Source organism: Brachyhypopomus gauderio, chromosome 17 (assembly GCF_052324685.1).
Source record: "Brachyhypopomus gauderio isolate BG-103 chromosome 17, BGAUD_0.2, whole genome shotgun sequence".
In the NCBI taxonomy this organism is placed as follows: domain Eukaryota; kingdom Metazoa; phylum Chordata; class Actinopteri; order Gymnotiformes; family Hypopomidae; genus Brachyhypopomus; species Brachyhypopomus gauderio.
In genome coordinates, this window is record NC_135227.1 from 18,308,165 (window position 1) to 18,324,949 (window position 16,785).

At 51.2% G+C, this 16,785-nt stretch overlaps 2 protein-coding genes across 2 annotated transcripts; one reads left to right on the forward strand and one right to left on the reverse strand.

Annotated features, from left to right (window-relative positions):
* Positions 1-657: 657 nt before the first annotated feature.
* fam98a (family with sequence similarity 98 member A) lies at positions 658-8,492 on the reverse strand. Its single transcript, XM_076979180.1, is given in 10 exon segments — positions 658-1,561; positions 1,564-1,874; positions 1,877-2,090; positions 2,179-2,346; positions 4,592-4,708; positions 4,894-4,974; positions 5,092-5,288; positions 6,725-6,859; positions 7,396-7,544; positions 8,358-8,492. Coding segments are annotated over 10 exon segments (1,662 nt in total). The 5' UTR covers positions 8,489-8,492; the 3' UTR covers positions 658-1,402.
* A 236-nt stretch (positions 8,493-8,728) lies between these two features.
* LOC143481230 (uncharacterized) lies at positions 8,729-16,626 on the forward strand. Its single transcript, XM_076979179.1, has 8 exons — positions 8,729-9,248; positions 9,335-9,420; positions 10,034-10,508; positions 10,812-11,475; positions 11,825-11,901; positions 12,070-12,163; positions 13,337-13,455; positions 15,570-16,626. The coding sequence occupies exons 1-8, from the start codon at positions 9,003-9,005 to the stop codon at positions 15,930-15,932; spliced, it is 2,124 nt and encodes a 707-aa protein (XP_076835294.1). The 5' UTR covers positions 8,729-9,002; the 3' UTR covers positions 15,933-16,626.
* Positions 16,627-16,785: the final 159 nt, after the last annotated feature.

A 16,785-nucleotide genomic window follows, 5' to 3' on the forward strand; every position in this document is an offset into this window, starting at 1 on the left:
ATAACACACTCAGTCATTATTGTCACCATCTGTACAAACCGTTTTTCAAAAGCAACACAATTCACCTGCCAACACGCAACATTAGGCTCTTGAAAGGAAATGATTGAGTAATATTTCACCCCCTTAAAGGAACGGTGACCCCCACCTTTATCCTCCACCTTAGTGTACATGACGTAGTCTGTAGCTGTTCCCTTGAAAACACGCCTATAATGTAGATTCATCTTATAAAAGAGTCATTGATAATCTAAAGGGGCAGCGAGTGTAATCATACCCAGTTCTGGTTTTAAACATGATAATGTAGCTTTAAGTCGCCCCCTGGTGGATAATGTGTGAAATGGGTATATTTTCACAGTGAAGTTGCAGAACCTGTACCGGTCGTCTTCAAAGTGTTAACATATGCAGTGGCGGACTTAGAAATTTGGGGGCTCAAGGCGAATTTTGCTATGGGGCCCATCAATATTAATATGCGAGAAATAAGTTAGCTAATCAGGGGGCCCCTACAGTGGGCTGCAGTGGGAGGGGCCCAAGGCAGTTGCCTAGCAACGCCTCTATACAAAGACCGCCTCTGAACGTATGAAGGTCAATTTCAGCAGAACACGCAGACTGAACATTTTTAAAAGGTGCCTGGCCGACAGAAGGAACAGAGATGATGTTATCACACTCGGCTTTATTGTCGTCACCATCTGTACAATCAAACCGTTTTTCAAAAGTAACACATTCCCAGCGCCAACAAACAGCATTAGGTTCTTCAAAAGAAAGTTTTCAAAGTAACCCCCCCCCCCCTGATTCAAACAGAAAGGTGACCCCCACCTGTGTCCTCCCCCTCTGGTGAGGACTGGTTGTAAACAAAGCAAAAGGCGGGAAAATGTACCGAATATGTATCGGTTTCATTTTCCAGGGTCGATCAATTTCAATAACACTATAAGGTCTGAATAAATGCTTTCTAGAACAGTGAAATCAACTCAAAGTTATGGTACGTGGCCATAAACGAATCTCTGGTAACAACCGTTTCATTTCCCTTGCTGGATTGTTCCAGGTTTAAGGCTGTCAGAAGCAACAACAGTAGGTGATCGTAGCTCAAGCAGGTGACCTTACTGACCGAGTGTCAAAATCTTTCGCGGCCCAAAGGTCTCATTCGCAACTCGGCCACAGACTTTAAGAATCAGCGTAGGCATTATGAAAGGTGTCTGAGGAACACGGGCTCGTTGGGTGACGTCCACACGCATGCAATAGAAAACTCCGTTCTACCAGTTCAGTTCCCGCCGTGTCGTCGCCGGGGAGGAGACGATCGCGGGGACGCCGCTGACAAAACTGTCCATCTCTGCACCGTGTTCCCAAGACCTGTCTCTCTCTGCCGTCTCCGCCCACGTGCTCTCGGCACCTGGGACTAAGGCGGGTCCACTCAGCTGGTGTAGTGTCCCTGTCCAAAGCCGGACTGGTTATACTGGTGGCCACCTTGCTGAAAGAACTGCTCAAACTGCCCTCCTTGATTAAAATTCTGCCCACCTCTGCCTCCCCACCCTCCACTTTGACTGCCTCCGCCCCTGCTCCCCCCGCCCCCTGCCCCCGCGACCCCCCCCGCCCCCCCTTCTCCTGCTGACGGCCTCCGTCTTGATAGCGGCCCTCGTGCTGGAAACCTCCACCTCTGCCCTGATGTCCACCCCCGCCGTAGTAGCCCCCTCCGGGGTAGCTTTGCCCTTGTTGCCCCCCCTGGTAGCCCGGCCCCTGCTGGACTGCCTGATATCCACCGCTTCCGTAACCTCCTCTTCCTCCACCTCCTCCCTGATACCCTCCCCCGTCCTGGTACTGACCCTGGTGCCCACCGCCCTCAGACCAGCCTCCTTGAACTTTACCCCCCCCTGTCCCCTCTCCCACCCCTCCCCCCCACCCCCTCCTCTGCCACCCTGCTGCTGGTCGTAGCCGCCCCTGCCACCACCACCACCCCCTCCTCTTCCTCCCCCTCCGTAGTATTGCCCTCCGCCGCCCCCTGCTGGTCCGTCTTGCCGTTTCTGCCAGGTGGGCATCTCCGGGGGTGGAGGCTCGATCTCGTTGGGTCTGCCCCCTCGATCCGGAACACGACCCATCAAAACCTGCAGGAAAGAATCAACTCTCAGTACGACATCCACGGTCTGTAGAGTACAAACGGCGCCCTCTACTGGCAGGCTAAAGGAGGCCCACCTTGTTGATGGCGCAGGCCGTCTTCTCCCTGATGTGGCCACTGCTGGTCCGCAGGATCTTGGACAGGTCGTCTCGGGCCGCCAGCAGGTTGGCCACACACACCCGCTCCTTCAAGCCCAGGGCGGAGCGCAGCGGCTGGTACACTTTAGCCAGCTTCTCCGCACGAGTCTGGACGAGGCAGGGAGGGGAGAGACAAGAGCATCTCTGGATTAGGGATTAGGGATTACAGCTGGTCGAGTCTGGTCCTTGAATGCAGTGGTGTTGGGTCTTTAATCACATTGAACAGTGGACGTAACTAGATGCTACTTCGTCATCACACCTAATTTCTAGGTTAAAGGAGACTGGAAAATCTGCAGGAGCTGCACTGCGATTTTGATCTGCTTTAGATAAATTAAAATAAAGAGACCTATCTTTTATTTAAAACTTTATATCTTTTTATTTAAGTTAAAAAATATATTTAGATAAATAAAAAGTCTATAAATATTCTTTCTTGCAAGACTAATGTTATCTAGAACTTTACATGCAAGACTTATGAACTCTCTCTCATTCTTTTTATCTAATGAAACTCCTATTTAGTAGTGCTGGGCGGTATGACCAAAATTCTATATCACGGTAATTTTCAAAATTATATCGGTTTCACTGAATTTGACGTTTTTTTCCCCCATGCATGATGTGTTAACTGCATTGATTATGAAAAGAATTACTGCAGTACAGTGGTTAAGAGTATCCTATTACACTGTTAGAGAAATGTCTCCACCTAAGTATTACATGTAATACAGATTTGCATGGCCTCACATGATCAGTTTTCAAATGGTAGCACTAAAGTAGTGAATGAATCATATAGCATGACAGTTGCAATCAAAACCTTTTATTTTTTAAATCTCTTTTAATGTGATAAAAAGCGAATTATTTCGGCCATATGTGTATTTGTATAAATATGTAATTTAATTAAGGTGAAGGTGCTGGAAAATATTGAAAACGGACCTTGAAAGTGCCGTACAAGTGCTTAAAGGTGGATGAACCCTGCAAACACAGCGCTGAAGAGCGGAACGCGACCTCGACACGACACAGCGGAGCCCCCGCGAATGCTACCCGTATTTTCCGGACTATAAGCCGTTACTTATTCCCTCACGCTTTGAACCATGCGACTTATAAAGAGGTGCGGCTTTTCTTTAAATGTTTCTTCACCCGTCAGGGGGCGGAGCAGAAAGTGAATCAGGTGGTAAATCAAAGTTGTAAATCAAAGAAGAAAGTGCTCATTTTTAATTTAGCACATGCAACCAGCAGGCACGATGGAGAATTTTTTTTCAAACCAACATGTGTTGTGCCAAACTCCGAGTCCCCTCGTTTGCACACGCATAAAGACGCTACAGATGATATTCGGGAGTTACAGTGATTATAACTTAGCTCATTGAGCACTCTAGTTTTGTTCTAACTAGATATTTAGACATAATACTGCTGTAATACTGCAAAGTCATGTGGTCAGAGGTGAACTTCGTATAGCCAGTGTGTATTTTATTTAAAATAATTAACACCCTTGAGCCAGCGTGGCTTTGGACATAGATAATGCCGTTTGCTGTGATGGATAATTAAAGTCTAGCTCTTATTTATGCATAGAAACGTAAATTGACAATATCTGTAGCGTCTTTATGCGTGAGAGGAGTCAGAATTCGGCACAACACCGGTTGAAAGCCAAAACTGTTGCAGATGAAATGCTAAATGTTAAATGTAGATATACGCATATATTCAGTAGATATACGCGGCTTTTAGCAACATTTTCCATTTTTTTTTTAACTTTGTAGGTGCGGCTTATATTGAGGTGAGCTATATAGTCCATAAAATACGGTACTTCCTGACAACAGATACGGCTCCTTTCTTTGGCAAAAGTTCCTTTGGGGCATCAACTTTTACTGGTAGAATTTGTGGTTCAGAACGTCCCTCGTTTTCAGCCAGCTAAATTTGCGCTCTGTTGCGTGTGTGCTTAGCGGCGCAGGAATAAAAAGCGTCTCTTGAGAAACAATTAACGACCGTGCTGCGTTCTGGACACGTGAAGGTTATTTAAAACGGTGTGGCCGGTATATGAACTATTCTTACGATAACAAAAATAAACACCGGTTTTCGGTGTGAACCGGTATACCGCCCAGCACTACTAGTTGGTTTCCTTTAATATATTTTCTACATAATTTGTTTTTTAAAGTGCAACCAAAGCTGCAGGGACCACATGACTTGTCTACATGTCTGCTTCAGACTAAACGAACCATAACTGTGACAAACGAACTATAACTGTGACAAACGAACCATAACTGTGACAAACGAATCATAACTGTGACAAACGAATCCTTTTACATGAAAATACTGCCACAGCCACGGGATGTTTTGATTGGACAGGGCAGGAAGGGGGAGGCGGGGTCACCTTGGCGCGGTCTGACCAGCCGAAGGACTGAACGGTCACGTCCAGACGTTTCAGCAGCATCTTCCTCCTGACGTCGTACTCGTTCACCAGGGCTTGGTTGATGGCTTCTATCTTCTCCTGAAAGTGAAAATGAGGCGGTGATTTAGAGGGAGAAAAGCTGTTGGCCTGCAGTTTGTTAGTCACAAAAATGCATTTCCCCAAATAAATACATGGGAACAGAGTAATATTTCATTTAAATGTTTTAAAGCTGTTAATGATCATCAGAGTAGACATACTAACTTTGGTGTTTTAAAGTGACTCACCCAGTGGAGGGGTCCTAGAGTCTTTTTTAGAAGAGGCTCCCCAACATGACTTGGGGGAACTTTGGATAAAGCTTCCTTCACCTGACGAGAGAAGCCACCAAAAGACGTGTGACCAAAACAGTGCGCTGAAACGCAGACACTGAAGGGCTTTCTGTTAACTATGGGAACATGCACGGTCCATGAAGCTGAAGTTCTTGCCTTCTTCTCGATGCCACTGAAGAACTGGAACATGCTGATGTTGGAGGGAGGTTTGGACATGCCCAGAGCAACACAAATGCCCTTGAGCTCCAGGAAGAGCTGGCTGCCTCCGGCACCGGCGCCTGAAGCAGACGTCCTCTTCTCGGGATGGTTCACCAGCAACATCCTGGCGGACTCCAGCTCGGAGATGAGGAACGCTAGAGCCAATTCAACACACCAAATGAGAAGCCCACAGACTGCATGACAACAGAACAGGATGGATAACTCAGAACTGTCTCAAAAGACACAAGGGCATCGTGGAATGAGGTGGTGTGTGGGGATGTGAGGGGGTGTGTCACGGTGTGAGGGGGTGTGTGTGGGTGTGTCATGGTGTGTGGGGGTGTGTGTGGGTGTATCACAGTGTGTGTGGGTGTGTCATGGTGTGTGGGGATGTGAGGGGGTGTGTCACGGTGTGTGGGGGTGTGTGTGGGTGTGTCATGGTGTGTGTGGGTGTATCACAGTGTGTGTGGGTGTATCACAGTGTGAGGGGATGTGAGGGGTGTGTCACGGTGTGTGGGGGTGTGTGTGGGGGTGTGTCATGGTGTGTGTGGGTGTATCACAGTGTGAGGGGATGTGAGGGGGTGTGTCACGGTGTGAGGGGGTGTGTGTGGGTGTGTCATGGTGTGTGTGGGTGTATCACAGTGTGTGTGGGTGTGTCACGGTGTGTGGGGATGTGAGGGGGTGTGTCATGGTGTGTGGGGGGTGTGTCACGGTGTGAGGGGGTGTGAGGGGGTGTGTCACAGTGTGAGGGGGTGTGTCACGGTGTGAGGGGGTGTGTGTGGGTGTGTCACGGTGTGAGGGGGTGTGTCACGGTGTGTGGGGATGTGAGGGGGTGTGTCACGGTGTGTGTGTCACGGTGTGAGGGGATATGAGGCGGTGTGTCACGGTGTGTGTGGATGTGTCACGGTGTGAGGGGATATGAGGGGGTGTGTCACGGTGTGTGTGTCATGGTGTGAGGGGGTGTGTGTGGGTGTGTCATGGTGTGTGGGTGTATCACAGTGTGTGTGGGTGTGTCACGGTGTGAGGGGATGTGAGGCGGTGTGTCACGGTGTGTGTGGGTGTGTCACGGTGTGAGGCGGTGTGTGTGGGTGTATCACAGTGTGTGTGGGTGTGAGGTGGTGTGTGTGGGTGTGTCACGGTGTGAGGGGATATGAGGCGGTGTGTCATGGTGTGAGGCGGTGTGTCGCGGTGTGTGGGTGTATCACAGTGTGTGTGTGGGTGTGAGGTGGTGGGTGTGTCACGGTGTGTGGGGGTGTGTGTGGGTGTATCACAGTGTGTGTGGGTGTGAGGTGGTGTGTGTGTCACGGTGTGTGGGGGTGTGTCACGGTGTGAGGGGATATGAGGCGGTGTGTGTGGGTGTATCACAGTGTGTGTGTGGGTGTGAGGTGGTGGGTGTGTCACGGTGTGTGGGTGTGAGGTGGTGTGTGTGTCACGGTGTGTGGGGGTGTGTCACGGTGTGAGGGGATATGAGGCGGTGTGTCATGGTGTGAGGCGGTGTGTGTGGGTGTATCACAGTGTGTGTGGGTGTGAGGTGGTGGGTGTGTCACGGTGTGTGGGGGTGTGAGGCTGTGGTGGTGTGAGGGGAGAGACATACTGAGCAGCAGTAGGCAGTTGTTGGCGTTGAGCAGGCGACGTGTGACGTCTCCGGAGGTGAGAGAAGCGTAGGGGCAACACAGCTCCGTCAGCAGACCACTCATCTCCAGCTGGAAGCCCTCGGCCTCGCTTGGACCTACAGCACGCACACACACACACACACACACACCACACGCGCGCACCACACGCGCGCACCACACACACCACACACCACACCCGCACGCACACACACACCCGCACGCACGTGCACACACACCACACCCACACGCGCACACACACCACACACGCGCGCGCGCACACACACGCGCGCGCGCACACACACGCGCGCGCGCACACACACACGCGCGCGCACACACGCGCGCGCACAAAAACACGCGCGCGCACACACACACGCGCGCGCACACACACACACGCGCGCACACACACACACACACGCGCGCACACACACGCGCGCACACACACACACGCGCACACACACACACACGCGCACACACACACACACGCGCACACACACACACACACGTCCGATTTTTTTTTTGACAAAACGCTCAATCTCTTGGACCCTTTCGTGATGCCACTTCATCACGAGACACCACCCAGCCTGGAACACATGTAACCAGGTCAGGAGAGAAGATACAGTGAGCTGCTGCTCCTGCCGTGGTGCGCACTCACAGTGTGTGGCCTGCACGTTCTCCTCCAGCCTGCAGTACAGTCTGAGCTCCGACACCAGCCAGGCACACAGCTTGGTGAACTCTGGGGAGGCAGCACCTCCACCCACGGCTGTCTGTAGTGCTCCATCCTCCAGCAAGGGGCCCTGATACCTGCAACAGGGGACGTGACACCATCTGACATCAAAGGCAACAACCTGATGGAGTCAAACCTGCTGTCGGTTGAGTAGAACACCATATTACCCTCTTCTTCAAGGACCACACTCGTGTTTGGAGCTCAGAACACTCACAGGAAACACAAATGGGGTTGAATTTTCCGCATAACCGCCTCGTTCGAGGCCAGTAAAGCACTAGAGGTTTTCACACATGTCCACACAAGACAAAACTGAAACCAAAGATAAACAACGACTGGCCTGTTTACTTCAGACCTTTTTCCTCATACTGAACACCACAAGGCCGGTGTCAGGGTTCCTCAGCAAGGCAAGTACAAACACGTAATTACACATGCGTGTCTCACACTACAAGCTCAGGATCACTGGTGTGAAGAACCGTCAGGTCAAACGAGCTCAGCTGCCATGTCACTCATCCACACCTAGTAGTGACCTCACCGGTCTGTGGGCGATTATCTGGTCAAAATGAGTCACCCAGACCTTTAGGATGTAATATTAATTATACTAAGAAGAAGAAGAAGAGGACGATGATGATGAAGAAGAAGAAGAATCGTCTCTCTTTTGCGCACAGTCTCTAGTTGGATCAAAAGGTGATCGAGATCAACGATCAGAACTGACAAATTAAACATCTGGTACCAGTACGAGCTGTGACACTTCACCACGGCGCCACCGGGATCACACACCGGTGTGTGGCCCGTGATTGTCCCGGTCTGCCGGTCACACTCACACCGAACCTCCAACCCGAGCAGCTTGGCCGGGAGGAACCGGGAGGAGTGATCACGGCTCCCTCACCTACCCGAGATCCTCCAGAGAGTCGAGGATGTCCGACTCCATCCGGTCAACGCGACAGCGGCGGGGGGAATGAACCGACGACCAACCGGGACGACACCGAGCGGGCGGCTCCGGTCCGCAATGCTGGGTTGGCATCACGGGGTCCTAACAAATAGTTTGTTTGCTGACCTAAATCCTGCCTGATTTTTTTTTGAGGGGGAGGGTTAGAAAACGATATATGTATATGAGCTTCTGCGATATATCTTACTGCGAATATTCATATGACATTGAATTAGAAGACTATTTTTTTAAAAGAGGTGCACGTAAACTCGCAAAGCTAGCGAGCGAAACGCGACTTTGTGCAGGCATTATAATGGACAGCTATACCCGCGTGCGCGGCAGAGCGTTCGGCTCCGGACCAGCAGGGGGCGCCGCGACAGCGCGATCTGCGCATGCGCGCAAAGCCCAACACCAGAAGTAAAAACAACGCTGGGACGGCGCTGCAAAACTGAACGACCTAAACTAACAATTCAGTAATTATTATAATGATTTATAAATATTATAATAATTATTATTAATAATGCGGTAGGTGGAGGTATGGAGTCCTGAGCAGCGTGTTTCGTTGGTTGTTTAGTGGCCCGTTGTGTTAATACTCGGCTAGATATCAGAGATGCACCGCGGACCGTCGGACTACCGGCGCGTGCCGTACGGTCCACCCGGCGGGACGGTTCCGTTCCCGGACCGCTTTAACCGGGCTCAGTTCCCCCCGCCGTACCGCGGACCCCTCGGGCCTCCCCCGTTCTCCAGCCCCCTCTCCGGACCTCCTCCTCCAGCGGCACACCTGCCCCCGTACGGCGGGCCCGGTCCGGACGGGTTCGGCGCGGCGGCGGCGGCGAACCGAGACCCGTTTTACGAGGTACCGAGTGTCTTATAGGATCATTTACAGGAGGAGAGTGATGAATGAGCATCTTCACACGGTGCTATTCCTGTGTTTGCCACCAGGTGGCCCCACCACAGCAGTTCCACCCCAGTCAGCCCCCCCAGGGATGGACGGGTCAGCACACCGACCTGCAGAGTCTGGAAGTGAGGTGAGTGGCCCGGCCGTGCGGTGGGACGGGGCTGTGGAGGCACATTCATATGTGCTTGGTGAGTCCATGGGCAGTCATGATCTGGTGGGTTGGGAACTGGTCTTGTGACCGGAGGGTCGTGGGTTCGATTCACAGACCTGAGGCCATGACTGAGGTGCCCCTGAGCAAGACCCTTAACCCTCAATTGCTCACTTGTATAAAAATGAGATAAAAATGTAAGTAGCTCTGGATAAGAGCGTTTGCCAAATGCCGTAAATGTGAATGTCAGTGGCTCCGAGGTCCAGGACCTGTACGGCCTATTGGTGTGTACACTTGATGTTGTTTCCCCAAATTCATTCTTTTCTGTAGGGCTGTTTTCCCTGCTGCCTGTTTTCTTTGTTATCGGTGACTTAATTCTCAGACACAGAGTTCCCCACTGTGTCCCTAGACTGAATGCCTCAAAAAATCTGTTGTTTCTATTTCTGTTCTGTTTAAGCAGTTATTCCACCTTTGCAAAAGGCAAAAGGCCCGTCACCATTTTGGATTACAGAACCGTCTCTCCATACAGTCACTGTGCTTTAATGTTTACTGTATTATTCCTGAGTCAAAGTCAATCTGAAGAAATCTCTTACAGGAAAAAAGCGGAAGAGTTCCTAAGAATCCTGGAGGCTCAGGACAGACTGGAACTGTCCAGTGAGAAGAGCGTCAGAAGGGGGGAGGAGGAGGAGGAGGAGGGGGACGCTGGCTCCGGTACGCGGAGCAAAAGCCGCGCTCGCAGTAAGAGCCGGCACCGGAGCCGGAGCAGGGGCCGTAGCCGGGGGAAGAGCCGGGGCCGGAGCAGGGCGAGGAGCCGGAGTCGCAGCCGGAGCCGGGGGAAGAGCCGGCCGAGGGCCAAGAGCCGTGCCCGGAGCGGCAGTCGCAGCAGGACACTGGTGAGGAGCAAGAGCCAGCCGCGCCTCCACACCCGGAGAGACTCTCACTGCAGCGGCAGAGGGAGCCCACCAGGTGGCGCTGTGCCAGACACCTTTCAGAGCCTGAAACACATTCTGCAGAGCAAGGAGTTCGAGAAGCACCTGTCTGTGGTGAAGAGTGCCCTCCTGAGGAACCAGGTAGTGGATTTGTGGCGTGAAGCTCATTGTATGTATGTACGGTTAGATTACTATGTTTGTGGAAAGATTTGAAGATTTATTCATCAACAAAGGTTTTATCGTCTTTATTGTGTGAGCTACTGAAAGTTTCTGTACATGTAACCATGAAACATCCTGGTAGGAGTCTTTATGTTACAAGTATGTTATCTCCAATACAGGAAGTAAAAATTTCCATGGTGATTTTAAAAAAAGACTCTTCAGAAGTGTAAACATTCCTGGGGCTAATATTTATTTATTTATCTGTTTGTTTATTTATGTTAATAGAACGTGGATGAAGTGAGAGTTAAGCAGGAAAGTCAGCCTGAGGTGGGAAGCTTCCAGAACCTTCCGGATCTCCAGCAGAACCTGTGGGAGCCCAGAGCGTCCTCTGACGTTGGCCAAAGTGCTCTCCTCCCTCACGAGCGGGTCGGGGGGGACGTCGGTTCTTTTCCTCGTATCCTGTCATGGGACGACCCCAGCAGGCCGCCGGACGTCAAGCCCATGTTCCCCAGCATCGAGGACGAGGAGGAATTCCTTTATGGAGAGGACGAAGAGAGGGCGAAGCCACAGGCCGTCACTGTACCCCTAGCCCAGTCCAGAACGGTGCAGTCCCCAGTGGATACGCTGTTCTCTTTAGCAGAGTCTCCTTATCTCTGCAAGACTGTTCCAAACCAGGGCCCAGGGTTTCATCAGGAGCCCCAGGTCCACACCGCACCCAGCAGACAGCCCCCGCCCCCGCCCCCAGACACCACCGGCAAGGTCACCACGGACGAGTGTGAGAAGGTGAAGAACTTGCTCAAGACCATCGGCTTGAACCTGGGCATGGCGGACATCAGCAAGATGGCAGCTAGGCTGAAACAGAAGCAGGCGGGGCAAAGAGAGGCTCCGCCCACAGCGGGACTGGCGGTCCTCAGACCCGCCCTGGAGACCCTGCAGGCTCTGTCTAAAGGTAATCTTCAGCGGGAGGAGTCCCATGAAGAGGCACAGGCCACCACTCCACACACCTGTCATACGTGCACACGCCCCGCATATCTAGCCCATGAACAAAGACGTAAAACAAAATAATGTTGGTTAATGTTGGTTAAGCAAATAAATGTTCTTATAAATAAAAGAAAAAAGTTAATTGATAAAATAAAGGTAAGTAATGTGCAGCAATAACTTTTATGAAAGTTCACATTAAAATTCATGTCCTAAATGAAGTAAAGAGACTTTCTTTTTTGTCATTTTGGACTCACTGAAGCTCTAAAATGGTGCAGGAGCAGTCGTGTGCATCTAACACATCACGTCGTTTCTTGCAGCACCGAAGTCGGAGGAGAGTCCGTGTAACCGTTCAGGAAGCAGCCACTCTCACCGGGACTCGGATCGCAGGGAGAAGGTACAGGCTGCTCAACGTCTGCGTGCGTCCTGCTGGTCTTCTCTGACGCACCCCCGAGCCTCCTCGTCTGCCCTGATGGGTGTGGCTTTTGTTAGGGGTTTGATGGGGTTTTATCTATAATAATGTGTGTGTGTGTGTGTGTGTGTGTGTGTGTGTGTGTGTGTTTAGCGGAGCGATGAGAAGGAGAGGAGAGAGAAACAGATCCAGATGAAGCGGAAAGAGTATCTGGTGAAGGAGCTGGAGGGTCTGCTGAAGCAGGAAGGTGTGTAGACTCCACACACACACACACACACACACACACGAGGATATGTAGACTCCACACACACATACACACACGAGGATGTGTAGACTCCACACACACACACACACACACACACACGAGGATATGTAGACTCCACACACACGAGGATGTGTAGACTCCACACACACACACACACACACACACACACGAGGATATGTAGACACCACACACATACACACACATGAGGATATGTAGACTCCACACACACACACACGGATATGTAGACTCCACACACACACACACACACACACACACACACGAGGATATGTAGACACCACACACATACACACACACACGAGGATATGTAGACTCCCCACACACACACACACGAGGATATGTAGACTCCACACACACACACACGAGGATATGTAGACTCCACACACACACACACGAGGATATGTAGACTCCACACACACACACACGAGGATATGTAGACTCCACACACACACACACGAGGATATGTAGACTCCACACACACACGAGGATATGTAGACTCCACACACACACACACGGATATGTAGACTCCACACACACACACACACGTGAGGATGTGTAGACTCCACACACACACACACACACACACACACACACACACGTGAGGATGTGTAGACTCCACACACACACACACACGTGAGGATGTGTAGACTCCACACACACACACACACACACACACACACAGACGCACACACACTTGTGAGGGTGTGTAAGCTCTGCACTCTCCTGCTCATTGTGAACACAAATGAGGCGCATGGCGTTATTAACAAGATGTTCTCTTAATTTAAAAATAGTACAGGTGGTAGTGCCTAAAGTTCACACAGTGAGCTAATTAAAAGCATAAATACAGACTAATGCATCTAGTGAGTAGCAACATTGCTAAGAACATCCATAATGCATTGTGACAGGCAGGTAAAAGGGTATTTTACAGTGTTCAGAAACGTAACATGGGCTATTGGATGATATGGGCAGGAAAATGCCCGTTAGTACCACTCAGGTGGCAGTATTAGTCACTTCCTTAGCCACCATCGGGCTACAGGCGTACTGTAAAACTTTTTAAAGTGTTTGTGGGAGCCTCATCCATAATGCACGGCGTTCCTTTGTCGGGCCTTTGTGACGTCCTCCGGCGCCACCGGGCAGGCTCGGGAGACGTGATCCCCGTGATCGGGTTCTTCTGCCAGCGGTGCGAGGAGTTCTTCGGGGACCTGAGTAGTGCGGAAGGACACGCCGGCTGCCTCAAACGCAACACCACGCAGAAGGTATCGCCACACACCAGCTGGGACACGGGGGCGCGTGCCTGTAGGACACGTGAGCGGGGCGCGTGCCTGCAGTGGTGTGGTTGTTGTGCTGTTTCTGCCTCGGCACTACGTCACTTTTGATAAATATGTGCTGAAAGAATAAAGGTGACGGTAGAATAATAATGTACAGGCCCTTGATCCCAGTGAACCAGGGCTGTAGAATAAGAAAAGTAGTGTTAGTAGGGAAAGGACGGTTAGGGTTGGTAGGGAGGGTTACTAGGGTAAGGAGGGTTAGGGTTGGTCGGGTAAGGTTGGTAGGGTAAGGAGGGTTAGGGTTGGTCGGGTAAGGAGGGTAAGAGTTGGTCGGGTAAGGAGGGTTAGGGTTGGTCGGGTAAGGAGGGTTGGTCGGGTACGGAGGGTTGGTCGGGTACGGAGGGTTGGTCGGGTAAAGAAGGTTAGGGTTGGTCAGGTAAAGAGGGTTAGGGTTGGTCGGGTAAGGAGGGTTAGGGTTGGTCGGGTAAGGGTTGGTCGGGTAAGGAGGGTTAGGGTTGGTCGTGTAGGGTTGGTCGGGTAAAGAGGGTTAGGGTTGGTCGGGTAAAGAGGGTTAGGGTTGGTCGGGTAAAGAGGGTTAGGGTTGGTCGGGTAAGGAGGGTTAGGGTTGGTTGGGTAAGGAGGGTTAGGGTTGGTCGTGTATGGTTGGTCGGGTAAAGAGGGTTAGGGTTGGTAGGGTAAAGAGGGTTGGTCGGGTACGGAGGGTTTGGGATGGTCGGGTAAGGAGGGTTAGGGTTGGACGGGTAAAGAGGGGTAGGGTTGGTCGGGTAAAGAGGGTTAGGGTTGGTCGGGTAAAGAGAGTTGGTCGGGTAAGGAGGGTTAGGGTTGGTCGGGTAAAGAGGGTTGGTCGGGTAAGGAGGGTTAGGGTTGGTCGGGTAAAGAGGGTTAGGGTTGGTCGGGTAAAGAGGGTTGGTCAGGTAAGGAGAGTTAAGCCTGGTTTATACTTTCGCGAGCGACTGTAGCGCGCGACTCCGCCCACCTCGCGCGACCCTGCGCGAGCGGTGTAGGCGTTTATACTTTCGTGAACGTCGCGAGCGTCTCTGCAGTGTTCTCCGAAACGATAGGTGGCGATAGGTGGCAGTGGAGAATAAAAAACCCCTGCAAAACCGGTGAAAGAACATTTTTACCTGACCAGAGACCGTATATATACACATCAGGCATCAAACGTAAATATGACTTTGCAATGTTGTCCGAAACGATATGTGGTAGTATAAACACCCCTCAAAAAAAGGGGAATGAACATTTACCTGACCCATTTTGATGTTGCTTTGTGGTTCAGGTTTGAAAAGTGCTGGAATTTAGGCTAAAGTACATTAAAATGTTGAAATTGTAACTACTTCGTTTCACAACAACTGATCAGTTCTCTTGTATTAGGTTAACAAATACGAGCCTCTTGTAATTCCAGGACGAATTATGAGAGAACGTGAAGACGTTAAGATTGGGCGTTTTGAAAATAAATAACCATTAAATAATGTGATAAAAACTTTCGAGTATATGTATAAATATTTAACTTAATTAAGTTTAACGTGCTGGGAAATATTGAAATGGACCTTTAAAGTGACGTACAAGTGCTTTAATTCCACCTTGTAAAGGTGTATGAACTCGGCAAACATGACTGTCCATCGCGCTGAAGCGCGCGCGCGAAGTTACAAAATTCGAGAGGTGCATGACGCACACGGGCGGAGCCACAGCGATTACGTCATTTTCGCCGCGCGGACCCTCGCGCCGCGACGCGTCAAGTATAAACCAGGCTTTAGGGTCGGTCGGGTAAAGAGGTTTAGGGTTGGTCGGGCAAGGAGGGTTAGGGTTGGTCGGGTAAAGAGGGTTAGGGTTGGTCGAGTAAAGAGGGTTAGGGTTGGTCGAGTAAGGAGGGTTAGGGTTGGTTGGGTAAGGAGGGTTAGGGTTGGTCGAGTAAAGAGGGTTAGGGTTGGTTGGGTTAGGGTTGGTCGGGTAAGGAGGGTTAGGGTTGGTCGGGTAAGGATGGTTAGGGTTGGTCGGGTAGGGGAGGCAGTGTGGGGTGGTCTGGTTTTAGATGGTGGGGTGGGTAGCTCTCTCAGGTGGATTGTCTTCTCTTCTCTCTGCAGAAGACCATGCAGGACCAGCCCAAGCCATACAAGGACAGCACAAGGTGCGGAGACGCCCATTACAGGGGGCAGGACCGGGAGCTGCGGGACCGTGCCGTAGAGCTGCGGGACCGCGCCCCGGCCTGGGACAGTCAACGAGATCGTGGCGAACGCAGTCCGGACAAGAAACGGCAGAAGGACGAACGAAGCCCACCGTCGTCATCCGCGCACGGGCTGGACGGCAAAGACGTGGCCCTGGACGAGAAGTGCGGCGAATCCGCCAAGAGCGAGAAGAAGAAGAAGAAGAAGAAAGAGAAGAAAATGAAGAAGGAGAAGAAAAAGAAGAAGAAGAAAGAGAAGGCGGAGAAGGGCGGGGACCAATAGGGGGCTGGCACGGTGGCCCCTCCCCCCACTCGCCGCTTCACACCGCACGTCTGGGGCGGGACCGTAGCAGCACACTGGGGAACTCCGCTGCACAGTCACACGTTCATTTTCAGTTCCGTTCATTTTCAGTTCGATGTTCAACAAACTGGTTCAGACGTGATTCGAGGTTCTGAGAAGACAAAACGGTTTGTCGTACGCTGCAGTAGCTCCAACAGTGGAGGGGGAAGACCACGGTGGTCGGTGTGTGTATACATCACACGTGACGGTGGTCGGTGGTGTGTATACAGCACACGTGACTGTGGTCGGTGGTGTGTATACATCACACGTGACGGTGGTCGGTGGTGTGTATACATCACACGTGACTGTGGTCGGTGGTGTGTATACATCACACGTGACGGTGGTCGGTGGTGTGTATACATCACACGTGACGGTGGTCGTTGGTGTGTATACATCACACGTGACGGTGGTCGTTGGTGTGTATACATCACACGTGACGGTGGTCGTTGGTGTGTATACATCACACGTGACGGTGGTCGTTGGTGTGTATACAGCACACGTGACGGTGGTCGTTGGTGTGTATACAGCACACGTGCTTCTTCCCCCGTACTGCATTATAAGGTGCTACATCGCTGCCTGTTTGTTTGTTCTCTTAGGGTTCTTTCTTCAACAATAAATGGTAGAGCTCAAAACAGGACTGCAAGCAGGTCTCTTACTGTTTTAATCACGGCATTCTGCAGAACAGAACACACACACACTCCCTGAAACACACACACACTCCCTGTGCTCCTGAGGTGTGTTCACATTAGGCTGATCATCTTCCACTTTCACGATGGCCTTCCCTTGTCTCAGGAGA